This window comes from Euleptes europaea, chromosome 20 (genome assembly GCF_029931775.1).
Source record: "Euleptes europaea isolate rEulEur1 chromosome 20, rEulEur1.hap1, whole genome shotgun sequence".
Taxonomy (NCBI): Eukaryota; Metazoa; Chordata; class Lepidosauria; order Squamata; family Sphaerodactylidae; genus Euleptes; species Euleptes europaea.
The window spans coordinates 881927-901755 of NC_079331.1; the positions used below are offsets into that span (position 1 = coordinate 881927).

General features: G+C 51.2%; 1 protein-coding gene across 1 annotated transcript; it reads left to right on the forward strand.

The window, feature by feature from the left end:
- The first annotated feature begins 357 nt into the window (after nucleotides 1-357).
- On the forward strand, nucleotides 358-18659 carry FAM81A (family with sequence similarity 81 member A). The gene is made up of 9 exons (XM_056865940.1): nucleotides 358-413; nucleotides 5387-5458; nucleotides 6992-7265; nucleotides 9309-9427; nucleotides 12941-13070; nucleotides 15413-15519; nucleotides 16279-16414; nucleotides 17595-17790; nucleotides 18547-18659. The coding sequence occupies exons 1-9, from the start codon at nucleotides 358-360 to the stop codon at nucleotides 18651-18653; spliced, it is 1197 nt and encodes a 398-aa protein (XP_056721918.1). The 3' UTR covers nucleotides 18654-18659.
- Nucleotides 18660-19829: the final 1170 nt, after the last annotated feature.

Below are 19829 nucleotides of genomic sequence, written 5' to 3' on the forward strand. Positions count from 1 at the left end.
ATAATTGTAGGGTGATGGAGCTTCAAAGAGGATTTGCCTTGTGTGCTGGAGTCTGTGCGGAAGACTTTGTTCCCTATAAATAAGTTCTCCCCCCCCTCAAGGAGGGCCTTGCTTCGCTGAGGTTGAGCCGCCGCACGTTGCTATGGCGACAGCGTCCTGGCAACAGCTCCCGACAGCTGCCTCCCTTCTCATCTACCAGGGCCCAGTGGCAAAAGGCCCAGTGAAGAGGAAGAGGCGAGGGGGCTCGGTTGCTGCAGAGGCAGGAGAAGACGGGCACGGGGGCACCCAGCCTGCCTGCTCGTCACGCACACGCGCACACACCCAGCCCGCACCGAGGACCAGGGCAACCCGGCCAGGATGCTCAGGAGGTGCGGGACGGTGCCACCCGGCCCTCGCCAGAGCCAGGTAAGCAGGTGGGTGGCCTCCTATGTAACTTCTGCTCAGGCCCGGTCGGTTGTGCAAGGGATGCTTGGGGGGCAGGACCCTGCTTTTTTTGCGGCCACGCTCCTTTCAACCACCTCCATGTTTGCAGGTGAGTTGGTGTGAAGATTGCATGCCACGTATATTAGGCTGCGTGTGGCGTGGTGGGGGGAGGTTTGCTGCTGAAACCCACGGCACTGTCTTGCTCCCTCACGCCATTTCCCTCACAGCTTTGGTGTTTCTGGACGCAAGGGTGTGAGTTGGAGGTAACAGCAACCACGAGCCGTGTTGAATGCTGGCTCTCCGGGTGCACCTCTGGAATGTTGTGTTGTGAGTTTGTTTGGTCACACGCTTGGGGAAAGGGGTCTCCCTGTGGGAATGATCTGTGCTTGCCCGTAAAAATACGGAGAAGGGATGGAGACATTTTTCCTCTTCTTCCAAAAACACCCTCCATCCAGGAGAGAGAGCATTTTCATGTGTGACCAGATTGGAATGATGCATGGATTTTAGGGGAGGAGGGACCATCTTGCAAACTGTACACCTTTGTGAGCCTATTTGCCTGGATTTCTTTCTCTCTGAATGCGCCGTTTGACTCTTTGCAAAGGGAGTGACCAACAGGCAAACAAATGTGCCTTTTCAGGTTTGCACAGTTGGGGCCCTCAGTCCGGTTTGGAGCTGGAGGTGGAAAATCCAATTGGCCTTCCTCCTGCCCCAAACAATCTAGGGGCACAAGCCAGGCTCTGGTCCCTCTGCTCTTCATTTCAGTGAGGCCGTCATGGGCAGGATGTCCCCTGGGGGGTTGTGCCCTGATCTCAGGTTGGCCTGTGGTTCCCCCATAGATCTGCAACTGCTCCACCCTAACAGTGGCTGGTATCTCTCACAGCTTTGCTCTGCATCCTACAGCGGTGACAGATTTCCTGCACTATCTGGAGGAATATGGGGTTGCCAACCTCCAGGCAGGGCCAAATTAGTACTGATCGCCAGGTGACAGAGATCAGTTCCCCTGGAGAAAATGCCTACTTTGGAAGATGGACTTTATGGCATTATATCCGGGTAAGGTCCGGTTTCTCCCTAAACCATGCCCTTCTCAGGTTCTACCCCCCCCCCCAAAAAAAAATCTCCAAGTATTTCTCAAATGAGAGCTGACAACCCCAGGGGAATATTTTTTGTGTTATTTCTGCAGTACCTAAAGGGTGGGTGGGGAGCTTTGACTTAATTATATTGCTCCCCACCACTTGAGAGTGTTAATGGGGGAGGCTTCCTTATGCAACTAATTATCCCCAGTAGTTCCTCTTCCCGGCAGGCAATGGCCAGTGTCCCATTCAATGGCCCAAGAGAGAGTCTCCCTCGTGGCTAAGAGCAGGCCAGTCTAGGAGGAGCCCCCCTTCTCACTTCCTCATCATGGCCGATTTCCTCCAGTGGAGCTCTCACTCCCTCTTCCTGGTCAGAGCTCTGTCCTCCGTTGGGAGCCGCAGCCCAGCCCAACCCCCAGGGTCAGACCAAAGGACCATCTCAGTGGCCATTTAGATGCCCCCAGAAGCAGGGGCCTTGTTGCCCTCCAGCAGCTGGTATTATTCAGAGGTACACTGTTGCTGACCATGGAGGTTCCATTGGTTATTATTAAACAGAAGGAGCGCTTTTCTGAGCGCTCAAGGCCGTTAACCTAAAAGAATAAACAGGCCGATCCTGTGAGTTGAAACACGATAACAATTGCAAAAGCATCACCACAATCCCAAGACAAATACTTCCCCCGGTGGTATCGGTGATTGCTAATCACAGGCTGAACCGCCTCCTGGGCTTCCCAGGTCAGTCCTCTTTTATCACACTTGCTCACCTAGCGGGGGGAGGAGGAACCCCAGGAGGGGACATCCACGTGGGGGGGGGAGTTTTTTTCCCTTCTCTTTCTGCCTTCTTTCTGCTTGCTTCCTCCAGCCTTGCTTCCCATAGCATGACTCTGGTTGAAAGATGGCTGGTTTCTTGTGACCGGGGCAGTTCCGTCTCCATCTCCACCCCACCCCCTCACATTCTTTCAAAGAATTCACCCCTTTAATTATTTCCTGGATTTGCATACAATATGTATGTGTTGTTGTTTTCTTGGCTCTTGGCAGCCTGTTTTTATTCTTCCCGCTTTTCAGGTCAAGGTTTGGACGGTCCAAGTTGTGAGATGGCTCTGTCTCTGGGGCCTCAGTCTCCTTCCCTCCACCCTCCCAGTCCCTCGTCCCTCCCCGCACCCATTCCCTTCTCACAGTACAGTTTCACAGGGCAGCCGTGTTGGTAGAACACTTAAAATCTAGTCTAAGAGACCAACAAGATTTTCGGGGTATGAGCTTTTAAGAGTCCATTCCAGCTTGTATCTGACGAAGGGAGCTTTGACTCCTGAAAGCTGATACCCCGAAAATCTCGTTGGCATCTCAGGTGTTACTCGACTCGAATCTAACTGTCCTTACAGAACAGAATCGGTGCCCCTTCCCCTTTACAAGGATCTGTGTCTTTTCCCCATCCCAGCTTTCTTCTAGGAGTGGTCTTTTCCTCAGCACCGAGTCCTCTCCTCCTTTTCCTGCCTCCTCTGCTCCCCTTCTCCCAAACCCCTTCCACTTTTTCTCCCTAAATTTGGGGGTAATCCCTCCCCATCACCCCTTCCTGCTAATGGTCCCTTCTGTTTCTTTATCTCCCATGTGATGTATATATTCTATAGCCAGCATCTCTGCTTTGGACAGCTAAAGTATGTGTGTATATTCCTTGGCATTCCAGCAACTTGGGGTTTGGTTCATGAGCCTAGGGTTGCCAGGTCCCTCTTTGCCACCGGCGGGAGGTTTTTGGGGTGGAGCCTGAGGAGGGTGGGGTTTGGGGAGGGGAGGGACTTTAATCCCATAGAGTTCAATTGTCAAAGCGGACATTTTTCTCCAGGTGAACTTATGTCTATCAGCTGGAGATCAGCTGAATTAGCAGGAGATCTCCTGCTACTACCTGGCACTTGGCAACCCTACATGAGCCACAAGCGATGGCCAGTTAGTTAGCCTGGTATATAGAAGTGGTTCCTACAGACGTGAAGCCATGTTCTTCTTAAAAGCTCTCATCCGAGGGATGGTGGGAGGTCAGTGAAACACGCAGGGCCCTTTCCAAAGTGTTCGCGTGCGCTCCCTATTTTGGAAGCACTGCTCCTGGACATGCAGTACCTTTTGGCATTTTGCAGGAGATCCCTACCAGCCCCCCCCCCCTCTCCCCGGTTCCATTTCCAGAGCTGACACTTCCAGCGAAAGAACCCCTCTGTTCTCTCTCCATCTGTGCACCATATTGCCTCACGTTGAATCAGCCTTCCCGGAGCCGCCTCGCCAGGTTGCAGTGGGAGTTTGGCGACTGCCGGGCCTGTGAGCTCAGCCTCCCCGACAGGAAAGCGCACGGCCGGTGGCTTTTCCCCTTGGCCGTGGAGCCTCGCAACCCCCCTTGCGAAAGCAAAGCCCTTGTGCGTTTTGTATTGCAAGTTGGGGCGGTTGCATTAGGGCTTCTCATGGGAGGGGTCTGGTGCCTCTTCTCCCCCAGACCTCCAAGGTTTCTCACGAGTGGGAGGCGCAGTCAGGAGACAGGAACAACGTGGCCCATCTCCTTGGGGAGGGTTTTGCCTTGCAGCAGGAGGCGGGTTCCCGTCTTGTGTGTCCCCCTGTGCCCCTGAAGCCTCTCTGTGTTTCAGAAAGGCAGCCCAAGAAGTAAAGATGGAGGAGGGCTACGGCCAAACTCACCAGGGCAAGAAAACCAGAAGCCCTGGCTGGCCGGCATTCTCTCTAGGTGCGGAGGGGCACCGTTTCCCCCCTTGCCATCTCCCCTGGTGAAAATCCTGCATAACTTGGCATTGAGAGGCAGAGTGACGTTTCAAAGTGCACACACCACAGAGGACGGTGAGAGGCAGTGACTGGACCCTGAAGAACAGCATGGAGAGAAGCTCAGCAGAGCTGGGCTGGCAGGAAAGGGGAACTCCGGGAAGGTGTGGAGGCTGACACAGCACAGCAGGGACTTCCAGGGGGCGGTGTCACATCCCCTAACGGGAAGTGTATAGAGTGGCTGCCACGGTGGGGAAAGGCAAAGAGCCAAGGATGCCAGTCGGTTTCCCCCAGGGAGATGGAGAAAGCCAACCGACCTCCCAAAGGTCCACAGGCAAATGATGGGGGGGGGGGCCTATGGCTCAGTGGGAGAGCACCCACCTCCCCTGCAGAAGGTCCCAGGTTCTGTGTGGACCATGGAGCAGCCATGACTCAATGGCGAAGCCTCTGCTTGGCATGCAGAAGGGCTCAGGTCAGTCCCCAGCATCTCCAGGGAAGAAGAAGAAGAGTTGGTTTTTATATGTCAACTTTCTCTACCACTTAAGGGAGACTCAAACCGGCTTACAATCACCTTCTCTTCCCCACAACCCTGTGAGGTAGGTGGGGCTGAGAGAGCTCTAAGAGAGCTGTGACTGGCCCAAGGTCATAAGAACATAAGAAAGGCCCTGCTGGATCAGACCAAGGCCCATCAAGTCCAGCAGTCTGCTCACACAGTGGCCAACCAGGTCCCTCTACGAAGCCACAAACAAGACGACTGAAGAAGCACCATCCTGCCCGTGTTCCACCCAGCAGGCTTCATGTGGAGGAGTGGGGAAACAAATCCAGTTCACCAGATCAGACTCCACTGCTCCAAACCACCGCTCTTAACCACCACACCACGATGGCTTTGAGGCAGTGGGTGATGCTTCTGCCTCACCAAACCCCAATTTGTGGATGAACCTGTCAGTTTTGGAAGCGCCACCTCCTCCTCTGGGGATCTTGCATGGTGCCTTGGCCGTGGAGCGTCCGGACATGTGGCTGCTAGCTTGCAAAGGGAGTGTCGTCCGCAGCATGTCCTCGCTTGGGGTGCATGAGGTTGTTTCGGTGCCAGATGTGGAACAGCTGCACCACGCAAGGCTTAACGAGCACAATGCCTTGTTGCTTCCCAACAGACATAAATGCCTGGACAGGAAAAAAATGGCACAGCCCAGCCCCGTCTTCCCAACGCTCGGCCCCACGGAAAGGTAGCGTGGGGGCATCAGAGGAGGTGGGGGAGGCGTTTGCCAGGGCGGTGTTCATGGCTTGATTCTGTAAAAGCACAGAGAGCCCCGCCTGGTAGGCAAGGTTCACTTTCCTGGGAGAACGGCCACTCTTTTTTTTTTTTTTTAATGAAAATTACCAGCCCTGGGACTGGGAGGATAAACGTGAGAATGTGTAGCCAGCGCATGCTGCAGTTTTGTTTTTTATTTCTTTTATTAATGTCATTTCTACGCCGCCTTTCTTCCCAATGGGGGCACAAAGCGGCTGGCATCGTTCTCTCCATTTTATCTTCGCAACAACCTTGTGAGGTAGGTTAGCTTGAGAGCGTGTGACTGGCCCAAGGTCACCCAGCAAGCTTCCATGGCACGAGCAGGGATTTGAAGCCGGGTTGCAGAAACTTAAGGAGTTACTTGTTGAGAGGTCCAGCCCTGTGGTGGGGGGAGGCGTGGGAGGGGGAGTCTGCACAGTTCCTTTCTGCTTTCCAGGACAACCAAAGCAGAACAAAACATGCAAATTAGCAAAACTAAAGTGACAGACTAAGCGTTGCAAAATAAGCAGGCCCGCGGAATAGCACCTCACACACACACACACAGACACTGCCTTCAGTGCTGGGGGCCCTGGGCTCAGCATTGGGAGAGGTCTGTCGAAGCCCGTGGTTGAAATGACCTGTGGGTTTTCTGCCATTTCTTGGGCCGATTCTGTCTTAAACCATCAGAGCACAAGTCAAGGATGCAGATGGTGGACAGAAAGCGGAGGGGGTAGAACGGGGGGGGGGGCTTTGTGGACGGAAGACAGTCTCCCGTGGGGCTCCTCTCTTGACATCCAGTTGCAGAACGTTTGCATGGGGGCGTTGGCAGCGGAGCAGGTGGGAAACCGTGGGAGCGCCAGGTGGAATGCCCGAGCAGACCCAGGGGAGGCAGGCTTGGTTGCAGGCCAAGGCCTGAGTGGAGAAGGGCTGGGCTGAGGATGCAGGCAGGCAACTTGTCAGGCTGAGGGGGAAGCAGGGAGGTGACACCGGCTGGCACCAAGTCTGGCTGCTGCTGCTGCTGCCCTTTAACTCATCAGGAAAGTTCCCACTCGGCTGCTAGTGCCAGCGGCAATGATGGGCACACGAGCTCGCCTGTTGCCACCTCCCACACCCCGTGGGCGGAGGCGACAGGTGAGCCTGCCCCGCCACCATTGGGAGCCAGATCCATGCTAGGCTCACTTGGCTCTGGGGCCATTTTAACACTCCGGTCTGGCCCAGGCAGGCAGCAGCTCTGGCTAGGCCAGGCCCAGGAACTGGTGAGGTGCCAGGGGAGTGGCGATGGGTGAGAGCACAAAATCCCTTTTTCTTCCTGCCCACTCCCATCTGTGGCTCACCACCACTGGGGGCCCCCAGTGCACAGGCCAGAAGACTCCTCTGGCACGCCGTGGCCTGTGGGGAACCCGGCGTGCCCAGCGGGATCAGGTGGGCTGGGTGTGGGAGCCCTGCAGCAAGGCCCCCCATCTTTCCCGTGGCGCCTTCCTTTCCTCAGGCGCATCAGGAACATCCCCTTGCACAGCCAGGCTCTGACTGCCGTTCCTCTCGGGTCAGCCAGACTGGTGGACCAGCTCGAAGACCGCATCCTCAGCCATGAGAAGACGACGGCTGCCCTGGTGGAGCACGCCTTCCGGATCAAGGAGGACATCGTGTCCACGCTGCACAGGATGCAGAACAAAGGGGGAGGGGACCGCCTGGCCCGGCAGCTCCTGGAAGAGCACATCCGCAACATCACCGCCATCGTCCGGCAGCTGAACCGGGACATCGAGGTCAGTGGGGCAGGGCTCCTTGGCAGGGGAAGCTGCGTGGCCGAATTCGGGGCATCTACTCCTCTCCTCTTTCCACGCTAAGAAGAAAATATTGGGCAAAGTGTTGGCAGTAGGGTTGCCAGGTCTCTCTTCGCCACCGGCGGGAGGTTTTTGGGGCGGAGCCTGAGGAGGACGGGGTTTGGGGAGGGGAGGGACTTCAATGCCATAGAGTCCAATGGCCAAAGCGGCTATTTTCTCCAGGGGAACTGATCTCTATCGGCTGGAGATCGGTTGTAATAGCAGGAGATCTCCAGCTAGTACCTGGAGGTTCAATCTAAGAGAATTAAACTTATGCTGAACAAACACTGGTTTAGAAAACAACAGCACAGGGCTCAATGTCTCTATATCTTTTGTATTCAAATCAACATGGAAATCATAAGAAACATGAATAGTCTTGTATATTCAGACAATATAGTACTACACACTGTACACACCTGGTTTATTGTAGTACTGTATTATCTGATTATACAAGACTATTCATGTTTCTTATGATTTCCATGTTGATTTGAATACAAAAGATATAGAGACATTGAGTCCTGTGCTGTTGTTTTCTAAACCAGTACCTGGAGGTTGGCAACTCTAGTTGGCGGGGCTGTTGGAGAGCTGGCTAGCACCGCATGTGTAAGATCGCACATGTACCTGAGGTGTTAATTGATCTGGAGAAACTGCTACCTCTATTAAGGTGCCCTAAGCTGTACATTATCTTTTTAAAGCAAAATTAGTACGACACCTGAATCACAGAATCCCTACTCTGCTTTTCTTTCTTCCTAATCTCTGTGTGTTTTAGCTTCTATGAATTCTTAGCATCAAAAACATGTACTCCGAATAAGACTCGTTTCGAAGTGGAGGCATTTTTTCCTGAATGCCTTTAAATAACCAGCTGCATCCCAGCCTCTGATGTCGCTGGGAGGGAAAGGAGCCTGGGAGGCTTCCTCTTCTTTTTTGAACCTTCTGCCGGGCCCCGGTTTTCTTCCTTGAAAGGACCTTCTAGGCCAGACACCACAGCTAGGCAGGTTACGTGGGACAGTCATGTCCGATGAAATAGTAGAGGTTCTATTGACCATGTCATTAGTCTGACTACCCGTTCTAAACTGATGTCCAGTGAGATTATTTATTTATTTAAAACATTTACAAGCCTCCTTTTTTCCCTATGGAACAAGGTAGCTTACACATAAAATAAAATACGAAAACAAAAATTTGAAATCACAATCGAGGACTGCTTTAATCAAATGCAGTCCTGAATAAAACCGTCTTTAGCCGCCTCCTGAAGATTGAAAGCGAGGGAACCAGGCGCACCTCCCTGGGGAGAGTGTTCCACAGTCGTGGGGCTCACCAGTGTTGCGGGAAAACGGAGGTTCGCGGAGGAGAGAGACCCGAGACCGTTAGTCGAGAAAACAGTTTTATTACAGCTGTGACCCAGCCTGCAGTTGACAAGCAGAAAGACTGAGCCCCGATTGTACTGGGGAATGAACTTTTATCCCAATTCCAGGCTAAGACATGACACGTCACCATTTGGTGCTTATCTAGTAGTTTCACAGAGTCAGGAGCACAAGAGCATAGTAGTTCCATCCAGTCCCCGTTATCATTTACCATGACTTTCCCCCCACTGACTCAACACACAGAGCTGTCTTGTACTGCAGCAGACTTCTTCCCTTGCTGTCTCAGTACATTCACAGAGAAGGAGAAAAGGTTATCAAGAACAATTAAATCAAAACACTTAAGTGGATCCTCCACATTCAGAGGAAGTCTACCTTGCTGTCTCACCAGAAAGGCCCTCACTTATACGCCCACCCCATGAGCTTCTTGGATTGATGGGACAGTTAGGAGGGCCTCTGCCTGTAATCTTAATTCCTGGGCAGGAACAAGTTTCCAGCGGCCTCTTGTGTACACAAGAAATAGTTTTTGGAAATCTGGCCCTGCTGCTTTTTCTTATACACAATAATAGAAAATAAAGAGTCGGATTCAGACCTTGCCTTGATGAATCTTTTTGTTTATTGATTGTAGGTTCTGCAGGAACAGATACGAGTCAGGGATAACCTAAGCTACGGCACAAATTCAACCTTGAAGAGCCTGGAGATGCGCCAGTTGTCTGGCCTGGGCGACCTCAGGGGCCGCGTTGCAAGGTAGGCCCTTATGGGGATTTATTTATCGGAGAGAGTCTTTGCTCTGAGCTGACCTGAGTGGGATGGTCAAATGCAGGCTTAAATCCAGGTCTCATAGGGTTGCCACCTCTGGATTGGGAAAGTCCTGGAGATTTGGGGGGGAGGGCAGGGTTTGGGGAGGGGAGGGACCATGGAGTCCACCTTCCAAGGCAGCCATTTTCTCCAGCGGAACTAACCTCTGTAGTCTAGAGATCAGCTGAAATTCCAGGAATAGCTCCCAGTCATAGTCTGACTACTCAAGCAGCTCTGTTTCGTCCACTTTTAATCGTTCTCCCGAGAAACAGGAAAGAGAAAATTGAAGTAGTTCTGATGTTTGGGGTCAGGACACAACCCCACTGCAGGCCGCAGCCCACCGCTTGGTGATCACGAGTCAAAATGGGATGTTTGGATGGGCAATTTACTGTTCCTTTGTTCTCCCCACACACACAAAAGCAAAAATAACAAGCAAATGATGAAACTGCTTCATTGCATAAATCCGTCGGGTCTTAGAAAAACACGATGCTCTTGAAAAGTTGTTTGCTTTGCCTGTAGGTGGTTTACTGGTTGAGAAATTGTAGGTGTAATTGTACCGCCGTTCAAAGATTCATGAAAGAAATCTCATGAGTCACAAAAAGGACACCACCACTCTTTGGAGACAGAACCGGGGTTTCTTGCAGCATGACCCCTGGCTCCTCTTGATAATATTTTCTTTGGAAAAAAAAAACCCCAAATACCATAATTGTCCAAAAAACACACGCTGGGGGCCCCCCTGAGCTGCCCATACTCCAGACTATCTCGCGTCACCCGCTTTCACATCTCTGTCGTATATGTAATCTGGGCAATTTTTCAAGACTGCAGCTTAGTTTAACCATCAATTAGATTAAATTAGATTACTCATGGCGTTTGCATAATGCACACATAGGGGTGTCAAGTGCCCCCGGCCACCGGCGGGGGATGAGGGGGTAGGGTTGCCAGATCCAGGTTGGAAAACTCCTAGAAATTTGGGGGTGGAGGGCGAGGGTGGGGGACAAGGACGTCAGTGGGGTGCAAGGCCATAGAGGAGGGATCGCCGCCCGCCAGAGCTCAGTGCCAGCTGCCTCGGCAGATCACGGTGACCTTCTCCCAGATCAACGGAACGGTGTGTTCAGGAATGTCATGTTGTTCTGGGGCCCGGTAGGGCTCTTTTTGCGTCAAACATGTTTTTCATTTTGCCGTGCCCTCCGACTGCACAGTGCGGGGTGTGTTGTTTCAGCAAGCAAGCGCACACAGCTCTGGCACTCTCTCCCTCGATGTGGGGATGGCTCTGAAGCGTCAGCGACAAAAGCGGCTTTTCAGCAACGGAGGAAAATAAACCCTCTGGGATCTGGAAGGCAGCAAAGCCTGCAGCGCCATTGTGATACGGTTCCTTTTAAACTCTGCCGGCTTCTCAAGACAATATGTGCTAGCAAGCCAACCCTGTTGGTGTTAAGGGCCAGTTCTTCCTATTTCCCTTTTTGTCTTTAATTCAAAAGCAGATTGTTGTGATGATTGCCAAGCAAACGATTCTTTTATCTAAGAAGAAGACAGAAACTGGACAAAACCACTCTAGCCAGGAATGCATTTCAAATATATTTGTGTAACATGCAATATTTCTGCTAGCTGTTATGAGCAGAACAGGCAGTCTCTTAAGTCTGACTCTGTAAATACAGGTTATGGCTGGGAGTTAAGTCAGGGTGGATGTGGCCAGAGCCGGGATGAGAGACCTGCTGGGACCTTAAAGCCCCGCAACTGTTGATTCCGGCATCGGCTTCCAGAGGCTTGAGCCCCAAATAAAATGCCTCGTGTTTATTGTTACAGCCACAAGCAAACACAGTGACCCTGCTGAAGTAACAAATGACAGCTCAAACTACTCACTGGCCTGATCGAGGTATTGTAATACTGTGAAAAATTAGGTTAGTTATTTTGAGAAGCGAGCTCTTATAACTAACAAGCAATCCTCATTTTCTCTCGAAAAGGTCATTATTTTCAAACATGCCACCTTGAATGTGGCAGTAATCTAAAACCGATCTAGTTTCAAATGAGCCTTTGCCAAATAATGTATATGTTGAGCCTTCTGAAATCCTTTAGGGTAGGAGAATTTTATTTCCCTTTGCTGAAATCTTCAACTAACCGCATGCCTTGAGCACAGATTTGTGTGTGGGCTAAGTCATTTATTGGAAATCTCTGTAGGGGAGGGGAAGAAACATTTCTTTTTATGTAAGAGCCCGATCTGTTCTTAAGTGCTGCATGAATGAATGTGTGTGTGTACATGTGTTTGTTAATGACTGAGTGAGAGTACCACCAAGAACTGATCTCCAGACAGCATTCTCAAAGGAGCTACCAGAAGTTGGAAAAGATGATCCTGCAGCTACCTGCTCAGAAAAGGCACAGGTGTGGATGGGTGTGGGGGGATGGGATTCAGCTAGAAAGACAGAAGCAGGGGATGAGAGCAGGAAGCCGGCTGGAAGGGATGCTCTGGAAGGGGGTGGAGGCGAAGGATCTCTCTCTCCCTGAGGATCTCTCATGACACCCCCTTAAAATGACATGTCGATCATTTCCAAGGCATGCAAGCCTTCCCCACCACTGAGCTGGCCAGTCCACTGATCTTCCTCCTGCAGATGTCTCTTGGGCACCCGTGCTGCCTTCTCTCCCATCTTTTCCTCCCCGACTATCTCTGCCTGCCTGCCTCTCCATCTTTTCCACCAGATCCCCTCTCTTCCCTGAGGCAGGCCTGGTTGCCATGGAGGCCTCAAGACCTCGCTGATAAACTAGGGGCTGCTAGAAATTCCAGCTCAGACGGGGAGCCTTGCGTCCACAGTGTGGAATCCCATTCTGTGTGGTTTCTGTTTGTTGGTGAACCAGCGTGGTGTAGTGGTTAAGAGCGGTGGTCTGGAGCGGTGGACTCTGATCTGGAGAAGCGGGTTTGATTTCCCACTCCTCCACATGAGCGGCGGAGGCTCATCTGGGGAACTGGATTCATTTCCCCACTCCTACACACGAAGCCTGCTGGGTGACCTTGGGCTAGTCACACACTCTCAGCCCCACCTCCCTCACAGGAGAGGGGAAGGGAAGGTGATTGTAAGCTGGTTCGAGTCTCCCTTAAGTGGTAGAGAAAGTCGGAATATAAAAACCAACTCTTTTTCTTCTTCTTCTGAACAGCAGTTCATCTCCAGTACCCTCCTTGCCCCGGCTGCAGGCAACAGCATGCTTACTCAGTAGTAAACACCCCCCATCACCATCATCCATGCAAGTCCAGGGTATTTGGTAACTTCCATGTGCGTTGATTAGTTCCCACCACCTCCTGAGTGGTAACAGACTGCAAAAAATTTATACACAATTAGATAATGTAGGAGTTGTTGATGATATTGGATGGGAGGGGTGTTGTACTGAAAGCCAGATTTTTGTGGCACACTGCAGTGGAGGAAATGGCTCTCCTCCAGATCCTAACAGTAATCCCTGCCTGTGATTCTTGAACAGGTGTGATGCTGGGCTAGCCAGGCTGTCTGCGGAACACAAGGTGACCTACGAACGACTTCAGAATCTCAGCAAAGACCAACAAGCGTCCAAACTGATCTTGGAGTCTAAAATCAAAGAAACAGAAATACAGGTAAGATATGAAGAAGAAGGGAAAGGATGGGTCTCCCATCACTTTCAGCTACCGGGGCAAATGGGTCTCCTTTTGATTTCTGAAGGGATCTGAAACATCATAAGTAGTTGCTAAACAGCTGCAGGTATTGGGGAGAGCCTGCACCATCTGCAGAGGTGCCAGCGTGGATTTCGGTCAAGCTGTGTTGCATGGGTGGGAGTTCCTCCCATCGTTCCCCACAAGCCCTTTGAGGTGCTACAGAAACCTCCCAAGCTCCTTGGGCCAAGAAGGGGCTGGGTGGGCCAGAAGAAGCAGCCTGGCTCCTGCCTCTCTGTTCTGCTCATGGAGGCACTCCTCCCCCAGTCTTTCAGCACCAAACTCAAGAGCAGCAGGATACAGCCCAGTATCTCTTAGGCCATGTTTACACTACAGATAGGTATAAACCAGTTTGAAGGCATTCCCTTTCCCCAGGGAGCTCTGGGAACTGCAGTTCTTTGGGGGGAGGTGGGGAGAGGGATCTCGAGGAGAGAATCCTAAAGCATCTTTGCCAAGCTCAGGTTCCTTTGGGGGGAAGCCATGACAGATAAAATGGTATGGAACCAGAGCAAGTTGAGGTATACATTAGCTTTCTCTGCATTGAATTTATTAGGGCCAAAGCAGACATTAGCAGAAACACGGAGCTGCTGCCTTGTATCTGTTTGTTGTCCTGTACAAACAACGTGTGATGTAATCTTGGCCGGTGCATCTCCTTGACCCTCTTCAATAACTGACTGCCCTGTTGCCTGATGGCAGTCATCTCCTTGTGGCCTTCTTACACCGTGCAACTGTGAGAAGAAGGTGGACAAAATTACTGGAACGAGGATATATTTGTTTCATCCGAAGAGGCTGGCTGGGTCAGATCACGGGTCCACGGGGGCCTGGCATCCTGCTTCTTCCTGTGGCCAGCCACATGCGTGCAGGGCAAGGCAGACTGAGGTGGGCGGGAGCAGTCCAAGCTGAGTCCCAACCCTGCTGGCAGAGCTGCTGCGACCACTCCGAAGAAGCTGGTGGAATCTGGACCAAGCAGCCCCCGTGGCTTTGCCAGCGGTGCCTGGACTCAAGGTGACTGGCTCCAGGCTTCCGGTGGCCTCCCGAGAATTTTCTCAGTAAGCAACAGGTCTGTAACAGTGCCGGGCCTGAGCCCCTAAATACTGGCTGAAATGTCTCGGGGATGCTTTCTGTCTTTTGTGGCCCTCCTGGGTGTGGAAGGAGGCTGGTGCTGGCTCGCCTGCCCGACCAAGGCCCACTCACAATCTGGAGATGCATCGGCAAAGAAAGTCACACAGCAAAATGTGCTAAGTCATCATCCCCCGGCATTACTCAGCGAGACTGTGTGCCAGTGATTCACAATGGAAAAGGGATCCCATGACATTCTGAACATCTGCATTTAGACAGCTGTGAGGGTTTTTTTGGGGGGGAGAAACGAGTCATAGTTCTAGTGGGTCATGTTTACCATTCTGAAAACATGGAAATATTTAACCCAAAGCCATTTCCGTATCTATTGGATGCTGCATAATTCCAGATTTAGACACAGTTCTGGTGAGCTTCGTTGTTGTCTGTTCTATTAATAACTTGATCCTAAACATAGGCATGCTTCAGCTTCCCGTGGAGAAAGGTAGGGACTGAGAGAGATGTAGTTGTGTTTAACTGGAATTAATTGTCAGAGCCAACTCTGGTCCCCGAATGTGATTAACAAAGGGAACTTTGACTCTCAAAAGATTATACCCCAAAAATCTGGTTGGTCGCTAAGGTGCTACCGGACCTGAATTCAGCTGTCCTACCGCAGACCAACAGGGCTGCCCTCTGAAGTATGACTAACTTTCCCTTGAGTAGGAAGCCAAGACCCAGGGGCCACAGCTCAGGGGCACAGAAACAGTTTTGCACGCAGAAGACCCCAGATGAGGTCTTCAGCACTTCCATTTAGAAGAGAAGCAGGGCTGGGAAAGATCTCTTGGGGAGCTGCCGCATTTCCAGTTAAACAGTACGTGCACCAGTGGTCTGTCTCACTAGAAAGCAGCTTTCCTCTCCAGCTGAGGGGGTGTGGGGGTTTCCCCTTCCCACAGTCAGGATTGTAATTCTTATTGGGCCAAGAAGAACACCCAAGAATGCAGACAAACTCCTTGCAAGGAGTTAGTTCTTGGAGAAAGGCAGGAGCTCTTGAACCTGGCCCCCAGAGTAGGGAAAGATCTTGACTTGGAGTTCCAGACAGGCCCAAAGGAGCTCATTTCCCAGTTTTTGTCAGTTTCCATCAATTCCAGAGAGATTTGGAAAGCAGCAGTTGGTCCAGGTGAGGAGGCAACCAGCTCTCTCGATTTCCCTTTCAGATTTCTCACCTTTTGAGCAGAGTAGAGCAGTCCATCATGCAGCAAGAAGCCAAGCTGAAGCTCACCTACAAAGAGAACAACCAACAGCTCCACCTTCTGGACACAAAGTGAGTAATGCCTCATTTAAAACCCGGCAACCCTCTTCCGTCTAGAGGGCTAGCTAGTATGGCTTGGTGTGGGTATTTGCATTGTTTTCTAATTCTGTAATGCACTTTGAGTCTCAATGAGAAAGGTGGACTATCGGTGAAATAAATACATAAGAATGATTTAGTTTGCAAAATGCAGTTGTCTAGGTTTGTGAAATGTTTAGAACATAAGAGCGTAAGAAAAGCCCTGCTGGATCAGACGAAGGCCCATCAAGTCCAGCAGTCTGTTCACACAGTGGCCAACTAGGTGCCTCTAGGTGCTATAACTGTTTGCTATGACTGTTATCGCAGCCGACTTATGGTGACCCCGAGGGTTTTTCAAGGCAAGTGATTAAACAGAAGTGGCTTGCCATTTCCTGCCTCTGCGTAGCAACCCTTGAATTCCTCGGAGGTCTCCCATCCAAGTACTAACCAGGGCCAACCCTGCTTAGCTTCCGAGATCTTATGAGATTGAACTAGCCTGGGCCATCCAGGTCAGGGAACACTCTATACTAACAAAGTCCATAACTGGGGATATTGCCCTCCACCCCCACCCACCCCCCAAAAAAGAACTCAGACTAGAACAAAGTACATTTGAATTTTTGCAAGAAAACTGAGGTCACATTAGGATAATTTGCTAGAGTTTCCTTTAGTCCAAATGTCTTTCACCTCTATCCAAATACACTGAGACCAGCTTTAAACCTATTTTCAAACATGTCAGATTGCTTTTACTCTTCTTAGATTGCAGGACACCATTGATCACCTCAGTAACCAGATCTCATCCAATCGGAGCTCGATGGAGCAAGAGCAGGAGAGGATTGAGAAAGATTTCCAGGAGAAGATCGATCAGCTGTCCTTGGCCGTTAAAGAAAAAAGTGTTGGTTTCAGCATTTAACTGCACAGAATATCTCTTGAGTGAAAAGGGGCCTCCATCCACCAAGTTGTGCCCGGCCCCTGTCACACTGTGCTGGCTCCACCGAAACTAATAGAGGCCTTGGAGCAATTGTGTTGGTGGATTTCTTCTGTTGTTTACGAATGTTGCACCCTGTTTTGGAAACTGTGCACCCTTGAGTGTTCTGTTGCAATGGCCATGTGTGGATGGCAGCCGCTCAGGCCTGGCCTGGCCAGTTTTGGTCTGGGCGTTTTTCAAGGGCCACCTGCTTCCATATCCACCTGCCCATCAACTGAAGCCATCTCCATTGGCCTGTTGGGGTGCCCCCTGCCTTCTGAAGTGAGGGGAGGGGCCAGTAACATCTTCACCTCGTGCCAAAAGCGGGGTTGGCATCAGACCAAGAGCTGTGGAGAGATTGTTCCGGATCTGAAGCTGCTTGGTTGTAGCCCCCACCCAATCCCCCCAGCTTTGGAACAGCCTCTCCACAGTTCTTGGTCTGATGCCAGATCTGATTCTGTCCCCAGGCGAAGATGGTTCTTCACATCCAGGCCTGTCAGACAGTTCCTTGTTTGTCTTCCTTCCGTAATTTATTGACTTTACCTTGATTCTCCACTGGTGCTGAGGGTGGGATTAAAAGAAAGAAAGAAATGACCACACTGCTGTTTTTAAGTGAATTGGGTTTTCTAAAAAAACATGTTTTAATGGTGGTGTGTGTGGGAGTTTTGTCTCTTGTCTAGGCCTCAGGTTCACCTCCAGTTAAAGGATCTCCGGTCAGTGGTCTGTTGAAGACCATTCTCTGCCTGAGGAGGCAACCCTCGCCCCATCAGAGTAGACAGTTCTGAGCTAGATGACAAAGGGGAGCTTTGACTCCTGAAAACTCATGCCCTGAAAATCTTATGGGAATTTCATTCTCCCTTCCTCCATTCTCTTACAACAACCGCCTTGTGAGGCGGGCCAGGCTGAAAGTTTGTGATGGGTCCCAGGTCACCCAGAGAGCTTCCATGGTAGAAGCAGGGATTCAAACCTGGGTCCCCCAGGGCCCTAGTCCAACACTCTGTCCAGTACCCCACACTGGCTCTCCAGCTCTGCTTCCTGAGGGACTTTGCATAACCGTGAAGCCTGGGCCAGACTGTCTGACTACAGGCCTCATATTTTTTGCTCCCAGGAAAGGGACGACAGAGCCCTCCAGCTGCAGTTCAGTGAGATCCACGGGAAACTGGATAAAATGGAAGATGTGCAAAAAATGGCAGCAGAAGAACCGGCAGCGAAGCAGGTGGAGGAACGGCTCAACATGCAGCTGAGCAAACTCCAGGCGGACGTCAGTGAAGATATCAAAGAAGTGAAGGCTGAAGTGAATGCAGGTGAGAAGGCCGTCCCGGAGAGTCGGGTGACGCCCGGGTTGGCAACTTGGGCTGCTGGAGGGGCTGCGGAATAGTAGGCCGGCTCCCTCCCCCTTTCCCAAATGGAACGCCTGGCACGCCTCATGGCTGCAACCATCCACGCTCTCCTCTCCTCGCTGGCTTATTTGTTTATTTTTTGTTTACTTCATTTATATCCCCCCTCAAGGTGGCTTACAGAATTCTCCTCCATTTTATCTTCACAACAACCCTGTGAGGGAGGTTAGACAGACAGTATGTGAACAGCTCAGGGGGCCCTGATCAGGTGGAAAGGCAGCATAAAAATATTTTAAATGAATAAATTTATACAGTGTCAACTCTAGTCCAGGAAATGCTTGAAACGGAACCCGTATGGGACAAGGGAATTGCTTCCCCCTCCAAGCTGGCTCTCTGCCTCCGTTTGGGGACAGAGTGGGACAATAAGAAGATCCTAAACATGTGGGGAGGAGGTTGCTCCTCGGCATCTGCTTAGTTCCTTCTTTGCTTAAGGTTTATTTCTGGTGCTGCAACTTTTTTATTGCCTTTGAAAATTATGGCATTAAAATCATGCTCAGAGTTGTGCAGTTTGCACTCTTAGTACCCCCTTTCTGGTAAGAAAGAAACACCAACTAACAAAGAGCCTTACCTTTAATAGGGAAGAGCTTCACATGAGTAGAACACCATCTTGTCGTTTTCCCAAAAGGCGTTCTAAAAGTTAATTTTCGTTCTTCCTGGGTCTAGGATTTGCCGCCATCTACGAGAGCATTGGATCCTTGCGGCAGGTTCTTGAAACGAAAATGAAGCTGGATAAGGAAGAACTACAGAAGCAGATTCAGCAGATCAAGTAAGAGACCCAACCGCCGATCCCGGCTTCGAGCCCTAGATCCCAGCGGATGGAGCTGAAGGCGAGTGAAGTTGGAGTCTCCCTGTACCTGCCTTCAGGTGAGGGTGTCCATTCAGTGTCTGGACCAAGTGAGATGCCTCCGTTGCACGGAGCTGTACAGTTACTGTAGATAGTCCAACCAAGGCTTTGTGAGTGAAATGAATCCCATTCACCAGAAGACCTGTGGGAATCACTGCCATATGACTCTGGTTTGAAGCGCCGTTGACTTCAGAAGTATTACCTCAGACGAAATAGGCCAGGGGTTTGCGCAGAGGCCTTGAAACACTGTGGCCTGAGCATGTGGAAAGAGGCACCGTCGGCTACACTGCTGAAACGGAATTTCCAATTTGGATCAGTTCGGTCCCACTGACCACAACTGAGATGGAACTGGTTTGAATATGTACACTTCAACAAAATTAGTTTCGGCACCAGGACGAAAGAAAGGGTGCTGATCTGAATCTCATCGGAATCAGCCACCAAACCCTGTTGTTTGCTGGGATGCGTCCAGCCCAGATCTTTGCGGGGGAGAAAGCCCACCCTCCTCTGTGCATTCGGTTCATCCTTTGGTTTTATTTCTGGGCTTGTCTCTGCAGGGGCGCGCTCTTTTTTCCAAGCTGCAACAGTCGCCAAACTGGGGAAAGGGACAAGCAGAACCACCAGCCGGCCCCAGATGAAACTGGTAGCCAAAGCAGATTGACTCAAAAGGAAGCCTCCTGGCCTGCCCTTGAAGGCGGGTGGATGGAAGGCAGACTGGAGTCTGCGCCAACAGCAGACCAGCTTGCTCCCTGTCCAGCTGCTTACTCAGAAGTAATCCCTCTGTTGCCCTTTGCATGTGTGCCTTCCGTATTTGCAGGAGAAGGGGGATTGGAGTGGGCCTACCGCCTGCACCCCAGGAGAAACCTGCTGGCAGGGACCCCGCCATAGCGCAGGGGGGGTGCCCAAGCCATGCTTCTCACCTACGTCAATACCAAGAGTATTAAAAAAGGCAATGGTTCAATCTCTGAGGGATGGGTTGCTACAGAGTTGAGTGTTTCCTCTGCAGATGTACTCTCTATCACTTAAGTGTAGGGTTGCCAACCTCCAGGTGGGGCCTGGAGATCTGGAATGACAGCTGATCTCCAGAACTCCCCCTGCAGAAAAT